This window comes from Musca domestica, unplaced genomic scaffold (assembly GCF_030504385.1).
Source record: "Musca domestica strain aabys unplaced genomic scaffold, Musca_domestica.polishedcontigs.V.1.1 3, whole genome shotgun sequence".
NCBI classification, from domain to species: Eukaryota; Metazoa; Arthropoda; class Insecta; order Diptera; family Muscidae; genus Musca; species Musca domestica.
The window spans coordinates 3,587,873-3,604,184 of NW_026712299.1; the positions used below are offsets into that span (position 1 = coordinate 3,587,873).

General features: G+C 32.0%; 1 protein-coding gene across 18 annotated transcripts in view; it reads left to right on the forward strand.

Moving 5' to 3' along the window:
* LOC101896141 (sodium/hydrogen exchanger 3) overlaps window positions 1-1,037 on the forward strand; it is a 116,515-nt gene extending 115,478 nt beyond the window's left edge. For all 18 annotated transcript variants that reach the window (XM_059124799.1, XM_059124800.1, XM_059124793.1 and 15 more), the window contains one exon: window positions 1-1,037. This exon is cut by the window's left edge and continues 45 nt beyond it. In XM_059124799.1, coding sequence (XP_058980782.1) covers window positions 1-472 — 472 coding nt within the window. In that variant the 3' untranslated portion in view covers window positions 473-1,037.
* The last annotated feature ends 15,275 nt before the right edge of the window (window positions 1,038-16,312 follow it).

The following is a 16,312-nucleotide window of genomic DNA, read 5'->3' on the forward strand; positions in this document are numbered from 1 at the left end:
GTTGTGTGAGCCGGCCGGCGAGGAATGGGAGGCAATGTTGAGCGAGGCGGAGAGGGCCGATCATGCCAGTACGAATAGTGAAAAGTTACTGCGCAGTGGCCGGGAGCCATTGCTGTCACGGCTGACGCCCCGTGCCCAAATTAGGCGGGGTATGGGGGCACATCATGGGGCTGGCGGGGCAGCAGGTGGCTCGGCCAGCAGTTCGGCCATGAGCAGCAATAAAAAGAGTCAAGTCACCACAGCCCTGCTGTCCACATCCACATCGGACTATGACGATGACAATGATGAAGATTTCGATTTGTATGACGATGAGAATATTGTGGTGACCACAACAGTATCCAATGATCCAACGAACCGACGTACTCCAACAAGGGCCGCCGGCAGTGGCAGTGATGGTGAGGGCAGTTCGGCCACCACTTCCACCACCACCACAATACGCCTGACGCGTAACAATGACGAAAGTATTATTTGAGTAAAAAAGGATCATGAGGCGGAACAACGGAACGTAATGATGATGATGGCGGCCTTTGATGGAATTGAAGAACTACCCGATGATGCTGACGATGATAACCTGGAAGATCTGGATTCAGATTTTGCCAATACCGATAATGATAATGAGTTGGATTCTGAATTGAATGCATTTGATGACCACTACTATTACGACGACGAAGAAGATGATGAGGATGAAGATGGTAATTTGGAAAGACAAGAGCAAAAACAATTACTGATGGGTTCCCGCAAATCGCGGAATTTCTTCAAATATGAAATGTTTTACTGAAGTGATGAAATGAGGAGAAGGCATAGTTTTGAAACTCAAGGAAAGTTGTAACGAAAAGTGTTAAATATAAATTTTTAAATTTTTTTGTTTAGAGTAAAAGAAGAAGAAAAAACAATGTGTATAAGAGCGGTCCAATACTTAGCAGAAAATTTTGTAAAATTTTGTTCGGAATGTAGTTACATTGTGTATAGAATATGAAAACTGATGTTGTTTAGCAAACGGAAGGAAGTTGATGATAAAAGAAATTAACAAAAAATAATTGAACAAACCTCCTATCACAAAAAAGTAAATTAAAGAGATCAGTAATTAATGCAAATAATTTAATTAATTAAAAAAAAAGAAAATTAAATGTGATTTTTTTAAATCTTCAAGGACGCTTTTTGTAAATGTAATTTTGATTTTTACTTAATTTTGATAGAAAAAAGAAATGATCCATAATGTTTAATAGTAAATTTTTAATATTTTTTTGATAATAAAAAACCTTTTAGACATAAAAACTTTTAATTTGACAATTTATGTTTTTTAACTAATGAAAATAAAAGCCAAATTGTTTGATTTTAAAAAATAAAAATAAAATATAAAAATGTTAAAATTGATAATTTTTTTTTTTAATAATTATAAAAATGTACATCATATTTTTCTAATTTTTTTTAAATTACCTCCAAAACGTTCAATAGTCAATATTAAATATTGTTCAATAATAAACACATTTAATTGTGAAAAAATTGAAATTTGTCAATTTTTATCCTTGGTAATAATATAACAAAAAATTGTCTACAAATTTTATTTAAATTTGCAATAAAAAATTTTTGAAAATCATAAAAACTATTATTTTTTTTATAAAATAAGATTTTTTGTTTTAATCTTAAGCAAGTATTTCTGTTTAACAAAACAAGCATTGTAAAATTCAAAAACTTGTATATTTTAAGTTAAATTGTGTTGTATTTTAAATAGGATATTGAAATTTTGTCGAAAAAACTCCACATTTCTTCTAGAATATTTGACATTGAGAAGGATTTATATTGGTCCGTATGAAAATTCCGTAATGATTATGTAGGTTTTTATGTTTTGGAAAAATTCGATAATTTATTTTGCTTGGATATGAGATTGTGATTTCGAATTATGTAGAAATTTTCGTTCAAAATAATTATTGAAATGATTTATATACTCGCAATTTTTATTGTAGCAATAAAATATGTCAACATAAAAGCTTCACTGTTGGGCAGAAACCTCAAAATCAAGCTACATTTAAAGATAAAAATCTCATCTTCTGTTCGGAGTTTTTGGCTTCTCTCTGGCAGAAGGGAATTTTCCGGCCTTTTGCATACAAATTTTCAATTTTTAAAAATTTCGCCCTCAGCCATAGGATATATATATAATTTGATGTGGCCATAATGCCTCTCTATCTCTCTGGCCGTGCGTAAACAATAAATCTGGGAGGGGTGGAATTTGTAAAGTTTGAACCAAGTTGGAGAGTTCAAACTTTACACAAACTAGTATTTTTTTTTTGTCAAAATAGATCAAGTTAATTCTAAAAATTTTTAAAAATTGAGTATTTCATAGAATCAAATTTCGTTCAAACTTGCCACTTAGCAACAATTTTATCAGATCCCTAGGTTTGATTGAAATATGGACAGTATCTGATAAAATTTATATATTTCTGGCAGTACCATATGTAAAACGAAGATACAATAGATCAGTCTGTCCACTCCTTATGCAACCTTCCCCAGAAAGGGATTTTTTTTTAAACTTCGAATATCTCTGTTTTCCTGCCAATATATGATCAGATGTCAAAATTGTTTTATAACCTCCTCTAAAAGATCAAAATTTTCCAATGATCCACCATATTCTTAGGCTATATAACTGTCAACAAACCAATAGATAATTTAGATTTTTGTAATATTTTCATAACTAAGTCCATAAGGTCAAAAATCAGTAAGCCCATCTTATAACTAAGTTTACTGTCGAAAGCATAATTGTGATTTGAAATTCAAAGAAAGTCAAATAACAATAGTGCAAAATCTACTAAGTTCATTTTCAAACTGTTGTCAGAAGTAGTCTACTTGTTCGATCTTATGTAGGCCTTGGTTATTTGCTAAAAGAACACATATAACGTCAAATTCAAATTACATTCACCCTTATTTGGATTTTCAATCCCCAGAGAGGATGAAATAGATCATGGCCTATAAAAAGTCGGCTGAGAAGACTACTTCGGACAACAATTTGACAATAAACTGAGTAGATCTTACACTATTGTGATTTGTCTATCTTTGAATTATGTTTTTGTCAGATGGACTTACTAGCCAACCTTATATAGGCCTTCAAAAAGAGATAAAGGAGTAGGCAATGACAAAGAAATTGATAGTAAGAAGAGTTGAACTCATGGATATACCATCAAACATCAGGTAAGATCATAGAAAAGACCTAAAATGGTAAAGACTAGACAAAATACATTCTGAACAAATGGTTTGTGTCTAGATTATCTAGAATAACAGCTCATGTCAGTGGCATGTTATTATAAAAAACACAATCATAGAAAAGAATGAGAAATAAAAGTTTGAATATTCCAAAATTTTAGTTTCAATATCATATCATAACAACAGAGGTATTTATACCTGGTGACAATATTTTGACTCTGTCTTGTCCCATCTTTATACTTATATGTCTTTGGACATATTACCCCAAGGGCTTTGCAATATTTTACCCAAGCAGTAGAAACGAAATGCAGAGGTCAGCTAAGACTGCAAAACTGAATTATATTTTGTTAAGAAGTGGGGTTTTTAATAGCCCCTTAAGGATTTTGAAAAAATTACCAAAGCCGTAGTAAAGGAATTAGGGAAGAAATGGCATTAAAGGGGCACTGACGTATCAACCGTTTTTATTTCTCAAAAATGTTACACAGCCAACCATAATGCCCTCTTCCCGTTTTCATTCATGGTCATTGTGTGGCAGGGAAGATGGAGAAAAAGCTTTGCGCTCGGCGAACCGACCAAGTAAAATACATTTGATTTCACTACGCCATTGGAACTAGCTGCTTTGTCGATTAGATGGAAAAATGGAGATAAAGCACAACAATGGTTGGCTTACTAAGAACCTATCAATTTTTTCAATAAGGCGCCCGCCGACAGAACTTATCAAGTTATTTTAACGCAGTCCTCCTTCATTTCAGATGTTCAGATGTTTAACCGATTCATCCTTTCCCTCCTTTTCACCGTAACTGCAGTAATTATTATTCGTTGGGGTTTTAGACGTCTAGCAGGGTTTGAGGTTGTATGCATGGTCAGGTATACTTTGAATGCTAGTTGTTCCAATACTACTTCTACATGTTATGATTCTTTAAGTTCAGACTCCTGGCAGCGTTCTAAAATACTCTTCCTCACGGTTTTTTGAAGTGAATCCAGATTTGACTTCTTCGTCTGTACTTATCTTTTTTGACAAGAACCCATAAACGGGTATCCATGTAGACACTCTCTCGGTACCCGACATAATTTATGTTTGGCTGGAAAGGCCTTGATAGTTCTAAAGGTAAACTATCTGTTTAGAATAATCATGTTTATCTGAGCTGTAGATCCTTTTCCAAAAATCTAAATTTTAAAGATTTTTACTGGAATACACTGGGTTCATCAATTGAACATATTAGTTTCCTCAAACCCTCGTAAAGAAAGTTTAGTCTTGTTCCTCTACAATACCTTGTTACTCATTCCCATGGACCTGTCCAACAATTTCTGGAGTGATCATATTAGCCGTTCAAAAAACTAAGATTGGTTCGCATTTTGGTAGAGCCTCTATACCTCTTGATTTTCGGTGTTTTGAGGGTTTCGATTTAAATTTCCAATCGTTTAAGTCCTATTTAAATCCACTTCACCATGACATTTTGAAGCGATTTAACGATTTTGGTCCATTAAAATCAACATAGCTAAAGCTTAAAATTTTGAAGATAAATTAATGAAATTTGGCATCGATGTTTATCATACTCCTAAGATATTTGGTAGGGGTTCCAACTATCTGTAATTTGACATTTCGGGTTGTTATTGGGCATTTTAATTCTACAAAAAATATTTCATGCAGATCCACGTTTTGTGTAGTCCCCTTTCCAAGATTTTAGTCACAATTTCGGGTTCCCAGAAAATAGCTTAAGTTCTCGCCAAAATATTCAATATTTGACATTTCGCATTGTAATTGGCCATTTTAATTCCAAAAAAAAAAAAAAATTAATTCATGCAGATCCATGTTTGGGATAGTCCCCTTTCTAAGGTCTTAGTCACAATTTCGGGTTTTCAGTGAATAGTTTAAGTTCTCGCCAAAAAAATATTCAATGTTGATGCTATTCTTGGTATATCCCCCCACCTATAGGCCCCAATTTCCAACCAAATCAGTTGCTATTAAACATTTCAGTATCTCAGTGTCTTAGGAAGTCAATAGACCTCAAAGCATAAAATAAAAAAAATAGGACTAATGTCAAAAAAAGATACTTTCAACGTTTGGAGATAATGTTGTAGGGATCGTCTGCAAGGTTTCTCTATACAATACCAGAAATTGATTGGTTTGGCGCCCAGGCCATAATCAGTCGATTTTAATTGAAATAATATCACAACAATAAACAAACTTGACTATTGTTTTATTAGACTTTTCAAAATTAACTAAATCTAATAAAATATAAAAAATTTACTTTTGAAATATTATCTATCTATATATTTTTTTTTAACATGTCTTTGAATAAACTTCAAAAAAATATATATTTGAAAAAACTTCTAAAGACACAATATTTCAAAAAACTGTATCCTTGAATATAAAAAAAAATCACACTTTAATTTTCTTTTTTTTATCATAACAACCTCACAAAAGAATACAATGAAACCCCTTTGTAATAATTTTAATTTTTTAATCTTTTAATTTGTATTTAGTAAAATATTTTACAAAAAAATTGAAAACAAAACAAAAACAATAAAGAATCTTACACGCAGTTATCAAATGCTACACAAATTAGTTTTTAGTATTATTAAAGATTAACAAAAAAAAAAACACTTAGAGAAGAGCGAATATGTTTGTAAAATTGTTTATAGTATGTAAATTTAATAACATTTCTTGTATATGTTAGAATGTTTATTTTTTAAACAGAAAAAAAAAACTAAATTAGAAAAAAAAAAAACAACTAAGAACAAATAACTTTTAAAAAAAGAAAAAAAAATAATTTCAACAGCAACGAGTTACTTTTTATGCGCATATCATTTAGATTTTCCCTTACACCCCCCACATTCAATGATTCATTTGCGTTTCGTTTATAAGGAAAAAAGGGAGCGATTTTTTAAAAATCGAAAAAATTAGAAAAAATTATTTGAAATTATTAGAGTTTTAGTTTTTTTTTTTTTGGTTATGAAATAAAATGGACTGCTGTCAGAAGTTGATGAATATAAGGACCTGTTTTCCACTGTTGTCCAAGAGAAGAAAATTTTACCCTAATTTCTGTTATCGATAACTTGTTATCGCGACGATATTTTTTGGGCCATCCCTTGGTCTGTTCCAGAACCTGCAAGAATGTAAAAATTTTACTAAGAAACCCGTTTTTTTATACCCTCCACCATTCTATGGGGGTATATTAACTTTGTATTTTCGTTTGTAACTTCTTGAAATATTCCTAATGGACCCTACAAAGTATATATATTCTGGATCAGCGTAAAATTCTAACACGATCTAGCGATGTACGTCTGTCTATTGTTATCACGCTATCTTTCGAACGAATTGAGATAGAAGGCTAAAATTTGGCATACATGCATAGTTTACCAGTAGGCAGGTTAAGTTCGTAAATGGGCCATGTTGGTCCACGTTTTCGTATAGCCCCCATATAACGGTACCTCTCGATATTCGGTATTTTAATGATTTCAGCAACATTAATTACCGGAATTATTTAAAATTTCGTATTGAAAGATCTTAATGGGCACTACAACTTATGGCAAAAAATTTTGTATGCAGGTCCAAGTCTTCGCATAGCCCCCATATAACGGTAACTCCCGATATTCGGTATTTTCATTATTTTAGCCACATTATTTCCCGGAATTATTTCGAATTTCGTATTTGAAGTTCGTAGTGTGTACTACAGCCTATGACAAAAATTTTTGTATGCAGGTCCAAGTCTTCGTATAGGCCCCATATAACGGTATCTCCCGGTATTTTGATAATTTCAGCAACATTATTCACCGGCATCGATTCAAATTTTGTATTGGAAGATCTTAATAGGTACTACAACTTATGGCAAAAAATTCGTATGCAGGTCCACGTCTTCGTATAGTCCCCATTTAACGGTTTTCATTTAAGTTGTAGTTTTCGGATTTTTTTTTGAAATTTTTTAATTTCCTTCGAGATGGTGAAGGGTATTAAAAGTTTGGCTCGGCCGAAATTAGCTGCTTTTTTACTTGTTTCTTTATGATATCGATAAAATTTCAAAACTGGTAGCTTCTGAAGGTCCTGGAACAGAGCTCCTATAACCTTACATTTATTGGAAAATTTTCAATTTTTCAGCATTTAAAAAGTATAAATTTATTTTTTCCGATTAAATTTTTGAGAGCTGAGAGTTTTGCAATATTGACAACTACAAGTGGTTGATTTCAATTATGGGCCTTTATTTTTGAGGTATGGAATTTTGAGTTATGGTAATGAATCCTGTCCAATTTCTTCTGACAGCAGTCTCTAAAAATTAAAAAAAAAAATATTTCAAAATTTATTTCTGTTTTATAATGATTATTTTTTAATTAAATTAAATCACAACAAACGAAAAAAAAACAAACACAATAAATATTTAAATGCATTTAGTCAATTTTTTTTCTGTCTTGATTCAGTGGTATTACAAAAACAAACAAATAATTTTAATAACATTAGAATTATTTTTTTTGTCATAAATTTTAGTTTAAAAAAAAATCTTAAATAAATTGCAATATATTATGATAGTCAAGCACCTCAACCCCTTAGCACCTGGATGGGCTATGAATTCAAATTCAATACACAAAAAACCCTCAATTTTCCTAAACACACACATGAATAGCTTTACAATATATGCCGACACCATTCATTTTGAGATCAAGCGGATATAAATTCATTGTCCAAACAAAGTAACTTCCATATCTGCTATATCGCTAAGGACCTAAGCAATGCAGGTCGTTGATCAAAAGGAAGATATCAAAGGAGATATCAAAAGAAACCCAGCAGTCCGAGCTGTTACTGTAACTCTTACGGGACAGTCCCCCAGGACTTTTTTTGTAGAAAAAATTATATAAAAAATATTCTAGTCCACAAGGATTATTTTTTATAGAAAAATATTTTATACTGCATACGATTTTTCTCTATAGAAAAAAATCTCTCCCAAGGAACTGATCATTTTTTTTTCTCTCCCTAGAAAAAAAATTTAGTTCCCTAGGACATTTTTTTCCTATAGAAAATATCCTCTTCACAAGGATTAGTTTTTATAAAACAAAAATTATTCCCGCATAAATGTTTATTCTCTCCCAACTGATTATTTTTTTTTCTCTATAGAAAAATATGTTATTTCCCTAGGACGTTTTTTTTTCATATTAAAAATATCCTATTCACAAGTCTTAGTTTTCATAAAAAACTATTCCCGCACAAATTTTTATTCTCTCCCCAGGAACTGATTATTTTTTTTTAAAGGACATTTATATAAAAAATCTTAGTCCTGTCGAACTTGTGAATTTTTTTCTATAGAAAAAATTTGGTCCCGGGGGACCTAAATTTTTTGTATTAAAAAAACTTCGTTCCGGGTGACATGTGACTTTTTTTTTTTTGCACCCTCCACCATAGTATGGAGAATATATTGAGTTTGTCATTCCGTTTGTAACACCTCGAAATATACATTTTAGATCCCACAAAGTATATATATTGTTGATCAGCATAAAATTCTATGTCGATTTAGCCATGTACGTTTGTTTATCTGTCCGACTGTGGAAATCACTCTAGCTTCCGAATGAAATGAGGTAGGTTGATAAAATTTTACTCAAATGTGTATTATGTCTGCAGGACTTTTGGTATTGAAAATGGGCCATGCAGATCGACGTTTTGGTATAACCCCCGTATAACGGTACCACCCTATTTTCGGTATTTTGATGATTTTAGCGACATTAATCACCGGAATTGTTTCAAATTTGGTATTTAAAGTTCGTAATGGATACTACAGCCTAAGACAGAAAATTGTCTGTGCAGGTCCACGTCTTCGTATAGCCCCCATACCTCCCGATATTCTGTATTTTGATGGCTTTAGGGACATTAAACACCGGAATTGTTTAAAATTTGGTATTTTTAGTTCGTGATGGATACTACAGCCTATGACAGAAAATTGTGCTGGTCAACTTGTGGTATAGCCCCCATATAACAGTAACTCCCGATATTCGCTATTTTGATGATTTTATCTAAATTATTTACCGAATTTTTTATTCAAGTTTCGCATTTGAATATTGTAATGGCCTATGACAAAAGTTTCCTATGCAGGCCCACATCGTAGTATAGACCCTAACATAAACGATACATTCAGTATTTTTAAGATTTTAACAGAATTTGTAAAAAAATGGTGCCTGGGTGACCTGTGAATTTTTTTCTGTAGAAAAAAAGTGATCCATGTGTGGGACCTGTGTCTTTAGAAAAAAATTGGTAGCTTGGGGTGCCTGTGCATTTTTTTCTTAAGGAAAGAATTGGTCTTTGTTGGGCTGTGAATTTTTTTTTTTTTTTAAAAAACTTGAACCTCTGATTTTTTTCTATAGAAAAAATTTGGTCCTGGATGGTCTGTGATTTTTTTTCTATCGTAAAAACTTGGTCCTGGAGGATCTGTGAATTTTTTCTATTGAATGCAACCTGCAATTTTTTTTTCTATAAAAAACTTGATACCTGTGGGGGACCTGTGAAGTTTTTTTTTTATAGAAAAAACTTGATCCCTGTTGGTGAACTGTGATTTTTTTTCTATAGAAAAAACTTGATCCTTGTGGGGACCTGCGAATTTTTTTTCTATAAAAAACTTGATCCCTGTGGGGGACTTTTGAATTTTTTTCTATAGAAAAAACTTAAACCTTGTGGGGGACCTGGTCCTGTGAATTTTTTTCTATAGAAAAAAACTTGGTCCCTTTGAATTTTTTTCTATAGAAAAAACTTGGTCCCTGTGAATGTTTTTCTATAGGAAATAATTGGTCCCTGTGTGTTCTTGCGGTTCTGTCAATTTTTTTCTGTAGAAAAAAAAAAACTTGGTCCTTGGGGAACTATGAATTTTTGTCTAAAGAAGAAATTTGTCCTTGAAGACCTGCAAATTTTCTTCTGAAGAAAAAAACTTGTTCAAGGGGAACTTGTGATTTTTTTTCTAAAAAGTTTGGTACCCGGGGGACCAATTAATTTTTACTGTAGGAAGAAACTTGGTCCTGGCGGAAGTGTGCATTTTTTTTAAAGGAAAAACTTGCTCCTTTGTTAAATGTGAATTTTTTTTTTATAGAAAAAAAACTTGGTCCTTGGTTACCTAATAATTTTTCTATATAAAAAAATTGGTTCTGTGAATTTTTTCTATTAAAAAAATATAACCTATTTTAATGAATTAAATTTCCAAATCATTTTTAAAAATTTTTGAAATCCCTTTTCCAACAAAATAGTGGTGTCGGGTGTATAAACCAATATTGCCTGCTTTATTTGATTTGAAAATTATGTGTTCCATCAACTTAAAATAATAAAACAAGGAAAAAAATAATAATTAATATTGGAGATTTTAGCTTTTATTTTTTTCTATTATAATAAGATCACAATTTTGTTGTTTTACTTTCTTGTAAAGATACTTGAGAATTAGCTATATAATTCTAAAAAAAAAATAAAAATTGAAAAAAAAAAAAAATAAAAATGTTTTATATAGTCTTACAAAAATGTAGATAAAATAAATAAAAAAGGAAATAATTAAATATAAAAAGCTGAACTAAACTTAAAATAAAAAATGTACTTAAAAAACAAATGAGAAAAAAATGTTCAATATATATTCCTATATAACAAAGAAAGTATATATAAAAAATAATTAAGAATAAAAAAATAAAAACAACAACTGACATGTAAATTGTTAAAAAAAAACATTCTTCTTTTCTGTTGCGCCTAAAAATTGAAAAAAAAAAAAATTAATAAAAATTAAAATGCGTCTGAACAAAAAAATCGATGCGGATTGGTACTCTTCACCCTGCCCACTTTCCCTCCCTTTACAATAAAAAAAACTTAAGCTAAATGAAAGTTCTTTGTTTTTTTGGTACAATAATATTTGCTAATTAGATTTAAACCAAACCAAGTAAATTAAAAAAATAAAAAATAATATTTAAAAAATTGAAAAAAAAAAAAAAAAAAAATTCCAAAATTTTAATGAAAAAAATGAAGAAGAAAATTGTCGATTAAATCAAATCCCATTGTAAAAGCATTGCGTGACACATTTTGTACAGTGTAATTTTTTTATGAAAAGCAACAAGTTTAACTTAAACCAGGATTAAATGAAACAAAGAAACCTACTCACACAGTCACACACACATACACATAAATAACTATTAAAGTAAATAATGTAACTGTAAACTAGTATTTGCCAGCGAAGCGAGACGAAGAAGAATAAAAAGAATTTTCGTTTTGCCGAACAAGCCAATTAAGTTTTATTGAAACAAGCTGAGAAAAAAAAACTAAAAATTCTATAAAAAACAGGTAATTAATAAAAAAATTGAAAACGTTTTAATAAAATGAAAAAAAAATGAATATTGAAATTGATTTTAATTATTTTCGAAAGGGTCAATGGTAATGACAAGGGGGAGTATTAACGGTAAGTATTTCAGAACCTGGATAAATACAATATTAAACAGGATGTAGGGAGCCGATCCGAAATCGCACTTTCGATTGGGGTTTTGTTCGAGAATAAATTGCGACAGATCATGTCCACGAGCTTCTGTACCCTCGACAATATTAATACTTTCTGAAACTAGCGCTAAAAACGGAGAAACGTATATCGATGTTTTGAAAATTCGCATCGCAGAGTAATCTACATAGAGTGAGGAGAGTTCCCCCCTCTTTCATATTTAAAAAAAATTGCCAAGATTATGATTTCTTGAAATCCATACATTTTAGGCATGTAGGGTCTCCGGAAAATGACAGATAAAACAATTTTAATATTCAAAGTGAGTCAATAAAGGGATATTTTTGATGCTTTTTTTAAATGTTTTAAAAGCTATCTTCAATTGGGATATATCAAGTCAAAATGATCTACCAAATGGTTTGTAATAAAATTCTACTATAGGTCTAAGAATACATCTAAAATCAAATATATACTTTATCAAATCGCATTGTGTTATCGGAAATGTTAACCCTGAAGCGAGTCACCAAAGGGGTCTTCTTGGTCTTTTTTATAAACATGGGCATTATATTCTACAAAATTATTTGTCATAAAACTCTGTTAAACTTCAAGCCGACATCAAATGTCTAATTCTTACCAAATCCACACATTTTAAGCTTAAAGCCGTACTTTGTATGAATTTATGCCAAATTCTCCTATAAAACTTTTAGAAGGATAAGGACAAAGACAAAAATGTTCTTTTTTCAAATTTAGCTATAAGTCGCCAAAGAAAGAAATCTCAATTTCCATTGTATATCAGCAAAATATTTGCATCAATTTTCCAAAAAAAAAAAAAAAAAAAAATAAATAACTAAAATTTTCCCTAATATTTTTGATTAACCTAAATACAGGGTGAGATGAAAAAACTGGAACCAAATTCAGACTGCTGTCATTTCTAAGCCACTCGTCCGACAGCTGTTAAAATTATTCTAGTTACAGCTCATTATATTGTTTACAAGCGTACAAAAGCATTTTGGTGAGAATTTTCCAGAAAAAAAAACTTATTCGTGATGGAATTCAGGCGTGATTTCTTTATATTTGGCTGGAAACCCCCAAGTTGCTATCGTTAGAGCACTCCAGTAATTAAATGTGAATAAATCTTTTGTGTCTCGTACCATCGCTCGTTACTAGGTCGGTGATACTGGTAGCGGAGCCCGACGTCAAGGCGGTGGAAGTGGACAGAAGAAAACAGCAACATCAGCAGAAATGGTTCGAAGAGTAAAGAAGCGACTTGATCGAAACCGGCGTCGCAGTGGCCGAAAAATGGCTCATGAACTGAACATATCGCAATATTCCCTTCGGCAAATATTGAAAAATGAGATCGAGCTCGGGGTAAAGCCATTGAAATTCCAAAAAGTGCAAGAACTTACACCGCAACAGAAAAAAAAGAGACTCAAGGCCGAAAGCGGTGTTGATGATGAAAATGGTCGTGTTTACTTGCCAAAGAGTGCAGCTGAAAATGAGCACCTTCGGTTGGCTACCAGAACTCAAGCGCCGGCCATGGTGATGGTGTGGACCGTCATAACAGCCGACGATTGCTCTCCGCTCGTATTAATCGACCGTGGCATCAGTATAAATGCCGAATATTATCTTGAAAATATTCTGCAGCTTATAGCGTTTGACTTTGTTGCAGTTTTTATACCCTCCACCATACTATGGAGGGTATATTAATTTTGTCATTCCGTTTGTAACTCCTCGAAATACTCATGTCAGACCCAACAAGGTATATATATTCTTGATTAGCGTAAAATTCTAAGACGATTTAGCCATGTCCGTCTGTCTTTCTGTGTGTCTGTCTGTCTGTCCGTCTGTCTGTCTGTTGTAATCACGCTATCTTTCGAACAAATTGAGATAGAAGACTAAAATTTTGCACACATGTATATTTTGCCAGTAGGCAGGTTAAGTTCGTAAATGGGCCATGTAGGTCCAAGTTATCATATAGCCCCCATATAACGGTACCCCCCGATATTCGGTATTTTGATGATTTTAGCGACATTATTTAACGGAATCGTTCCAAAATTGGTATTTGAAGTTCGTAATAGATACTGCAGCATAAAACAGAAAATGGGCCATGTAGGTCCACTTCTTCATATAGCCCCCCATATAACGGTACCTCTCGATATTCGGTATTTTGATGATTTTAGCGACATTATTTACCGGAATCGTTTTAAATTTGGTATATGAAGTTCGTAATGGATGCTAAATCTTAGGTCAAAAAATGAGCCATGTAGGTCCACGTCTTCATATAGCCCCCATATAACGGTACCCCCTATATTCGGTATTTTGATGATTTTAGCTACATTATAAACAGATTTTTCTTCAAGTTTCGCATTTAAATATTGCAATAACTTATGACTAAAGTTGCCTACGCAGGTCTACGTCGTCGTATAGGCATTCGTTATTTTTAAGAGTTTAACAGAATTTTAAACGGATTTTATTTATTTTTTTTTTTTGTACCAAATGGTGGAGGGTATTAAAAGTTCGGCCCGGCCGAACTTACAGCTTTTTTACTTGTTTTTATCTCACCCTGTATGTAGATGAGTTTCCGTCAGAGAATATAGTATCTATTGTCCACCATAGTATGGAGGGTATATTAAGTTTGTCATTCCGTTTGTGACACCTCGAAATTTACATTTTAGACCCCACAAAGTATAGATATTCTTGATCAGCATAAAATTCTATGTCGATTTAGCGATGTCCGTCCGTCTGTGAAAATCACGCTAGCTTCCGAACGAATTGAAGTCGATTGATAAAATTTTGTTCAACTGAAAATGGCCCCACGTTTTGGTATAGCCCCCATATAACGGAACCTCCCGATATTCGGTATTTTGTTGATTTTACCGACATTATTCACCGGAATAATTTCAAATTTGGTATTTGTAGTTCGTAATGGATACTACGATACCTACGACAGAAAATTTTCTGTGCACGTCTTCGTATAGCCCCCATATAACGTAACCTCCCGATATTCGGTATTTTGATTTTATCGACATTATAACGGATTTTTTTTTTAAGATTCGCATTTGAATATTGTAATGGCCTACGACAAATGTTACTTACGCAGGTTTATGTCGTCGTATAGACCCTAATATAATAGCTACATTGCGTATTTTTAAGATCGAAACAGAATTTTTAACGGATTATATTGTTTTTTTTAGAACTGCCAAATTCGTTCCAAATGGTGGAGGGTATTATAAGTTCGGCCCGGCCGAACTTACAGCTTTTTACTTGTTTCTTTTTTCGATTTGATGCATGAAAGTAACATAAAACTTTATTTTAGGCAAAAATTTTTAAAAGAGAAACTGATCTACACCAAATTCGCCTACAAGTCTCAGAATAAACATAAGTTAGTAAAGTTTTGAAGAAAATTACATTCGAAATTCATACATTACAAGTGCAACTTAAATATGTTTACATTTTTGTCTGTTAAATTTATACATTTCCAATCTTAGTCAAATTCTCCAATAATACTTGCATTTAAGGGGAATGTGCCAAAAGAGGAATAAAAAAAATAAATTTTTACCATAAAAAATATCAGCAATTTTAGTTTTTAAAACCTATATTATTTTAGATATATTTCCGACTTCGCTCTACAGTTTTAATTGGCCACACGTTTTCATTTCAAAATTTCTAGACCAGAATGCCAAAATATAAGTTCTACTTTTTAAAATTTAGTAATTTTTGTAAAACTTTTAGTACCCACCCATGAATTACGATTTTGGTAAAGCATGTGTCGAATTATAGATTTAATTCGTCCGACAAAACTACATCGAATATTCGAAAATTTTAGCTCAACAGTACAACTGTTATTTTCTTTAGTACGTCCAAATATTTTACTTCTTTCTCGTGCTTTACCTGAGAAATTAATAGATTATGCTCTAAAAGAAGAGTACAGAATTTAAGTTCTAGAAGCATAGGATTTGAGTATTTTTTAATATTTATCTGGTCAAGAGTTGTTCCAGTGACTTCTCCCATTCATTTTATCATAGAAAAATTGAGCTATGTTATCTGTATTTACTTTGACGTTTTTTCATTTACGCCATATTGTTATTTTGTTTTTCCTAAATTACTGCGATTTTTTCTATCTACTCGTATTGTCAACACTGAAATAGGTTGAAGGTTGTCGCCTCGACTAAGTGGTGAAATGTGTTTTTCACCATTTAGCATAGACAACAATCTCAAAATAAATGTTTATGAATCACCGTGTGAATCGGTTATATTTGAATTATCAAGATGAGTTGTACGGTTTTTATACCCTCCACCTTGTTCACATTTTTGACGTCCTACTTTGAAATTTGGCATAAGTGTGTGTATGGCGTCCAGGATGATTGGAATTGAAAAGGAGATGTGTCGCTCCAAGTTTTCGGTAGTTTAATGATTTTAATCACATTTTCCTCGGAATTGTTCCAAATTGGGTATTTTGATGATTTCAGCCCCATTTTTCAACTGAACTTGTTCCAAAATTGCCATTAAGAGTTTATTATGGTGCACATTGCCTCTATAGGTCCAGTACTTATGATATTTTTCCTCCCTATCTGCGTAATTTCAATGCTTATAATTGTTATGAAATGTGAAATTTCTTCAAACATCACATATCCAAAAAAAAAAAAAAAAAAAAAAAAAATGTCATCACCTCTCGCATGAAGATGTAT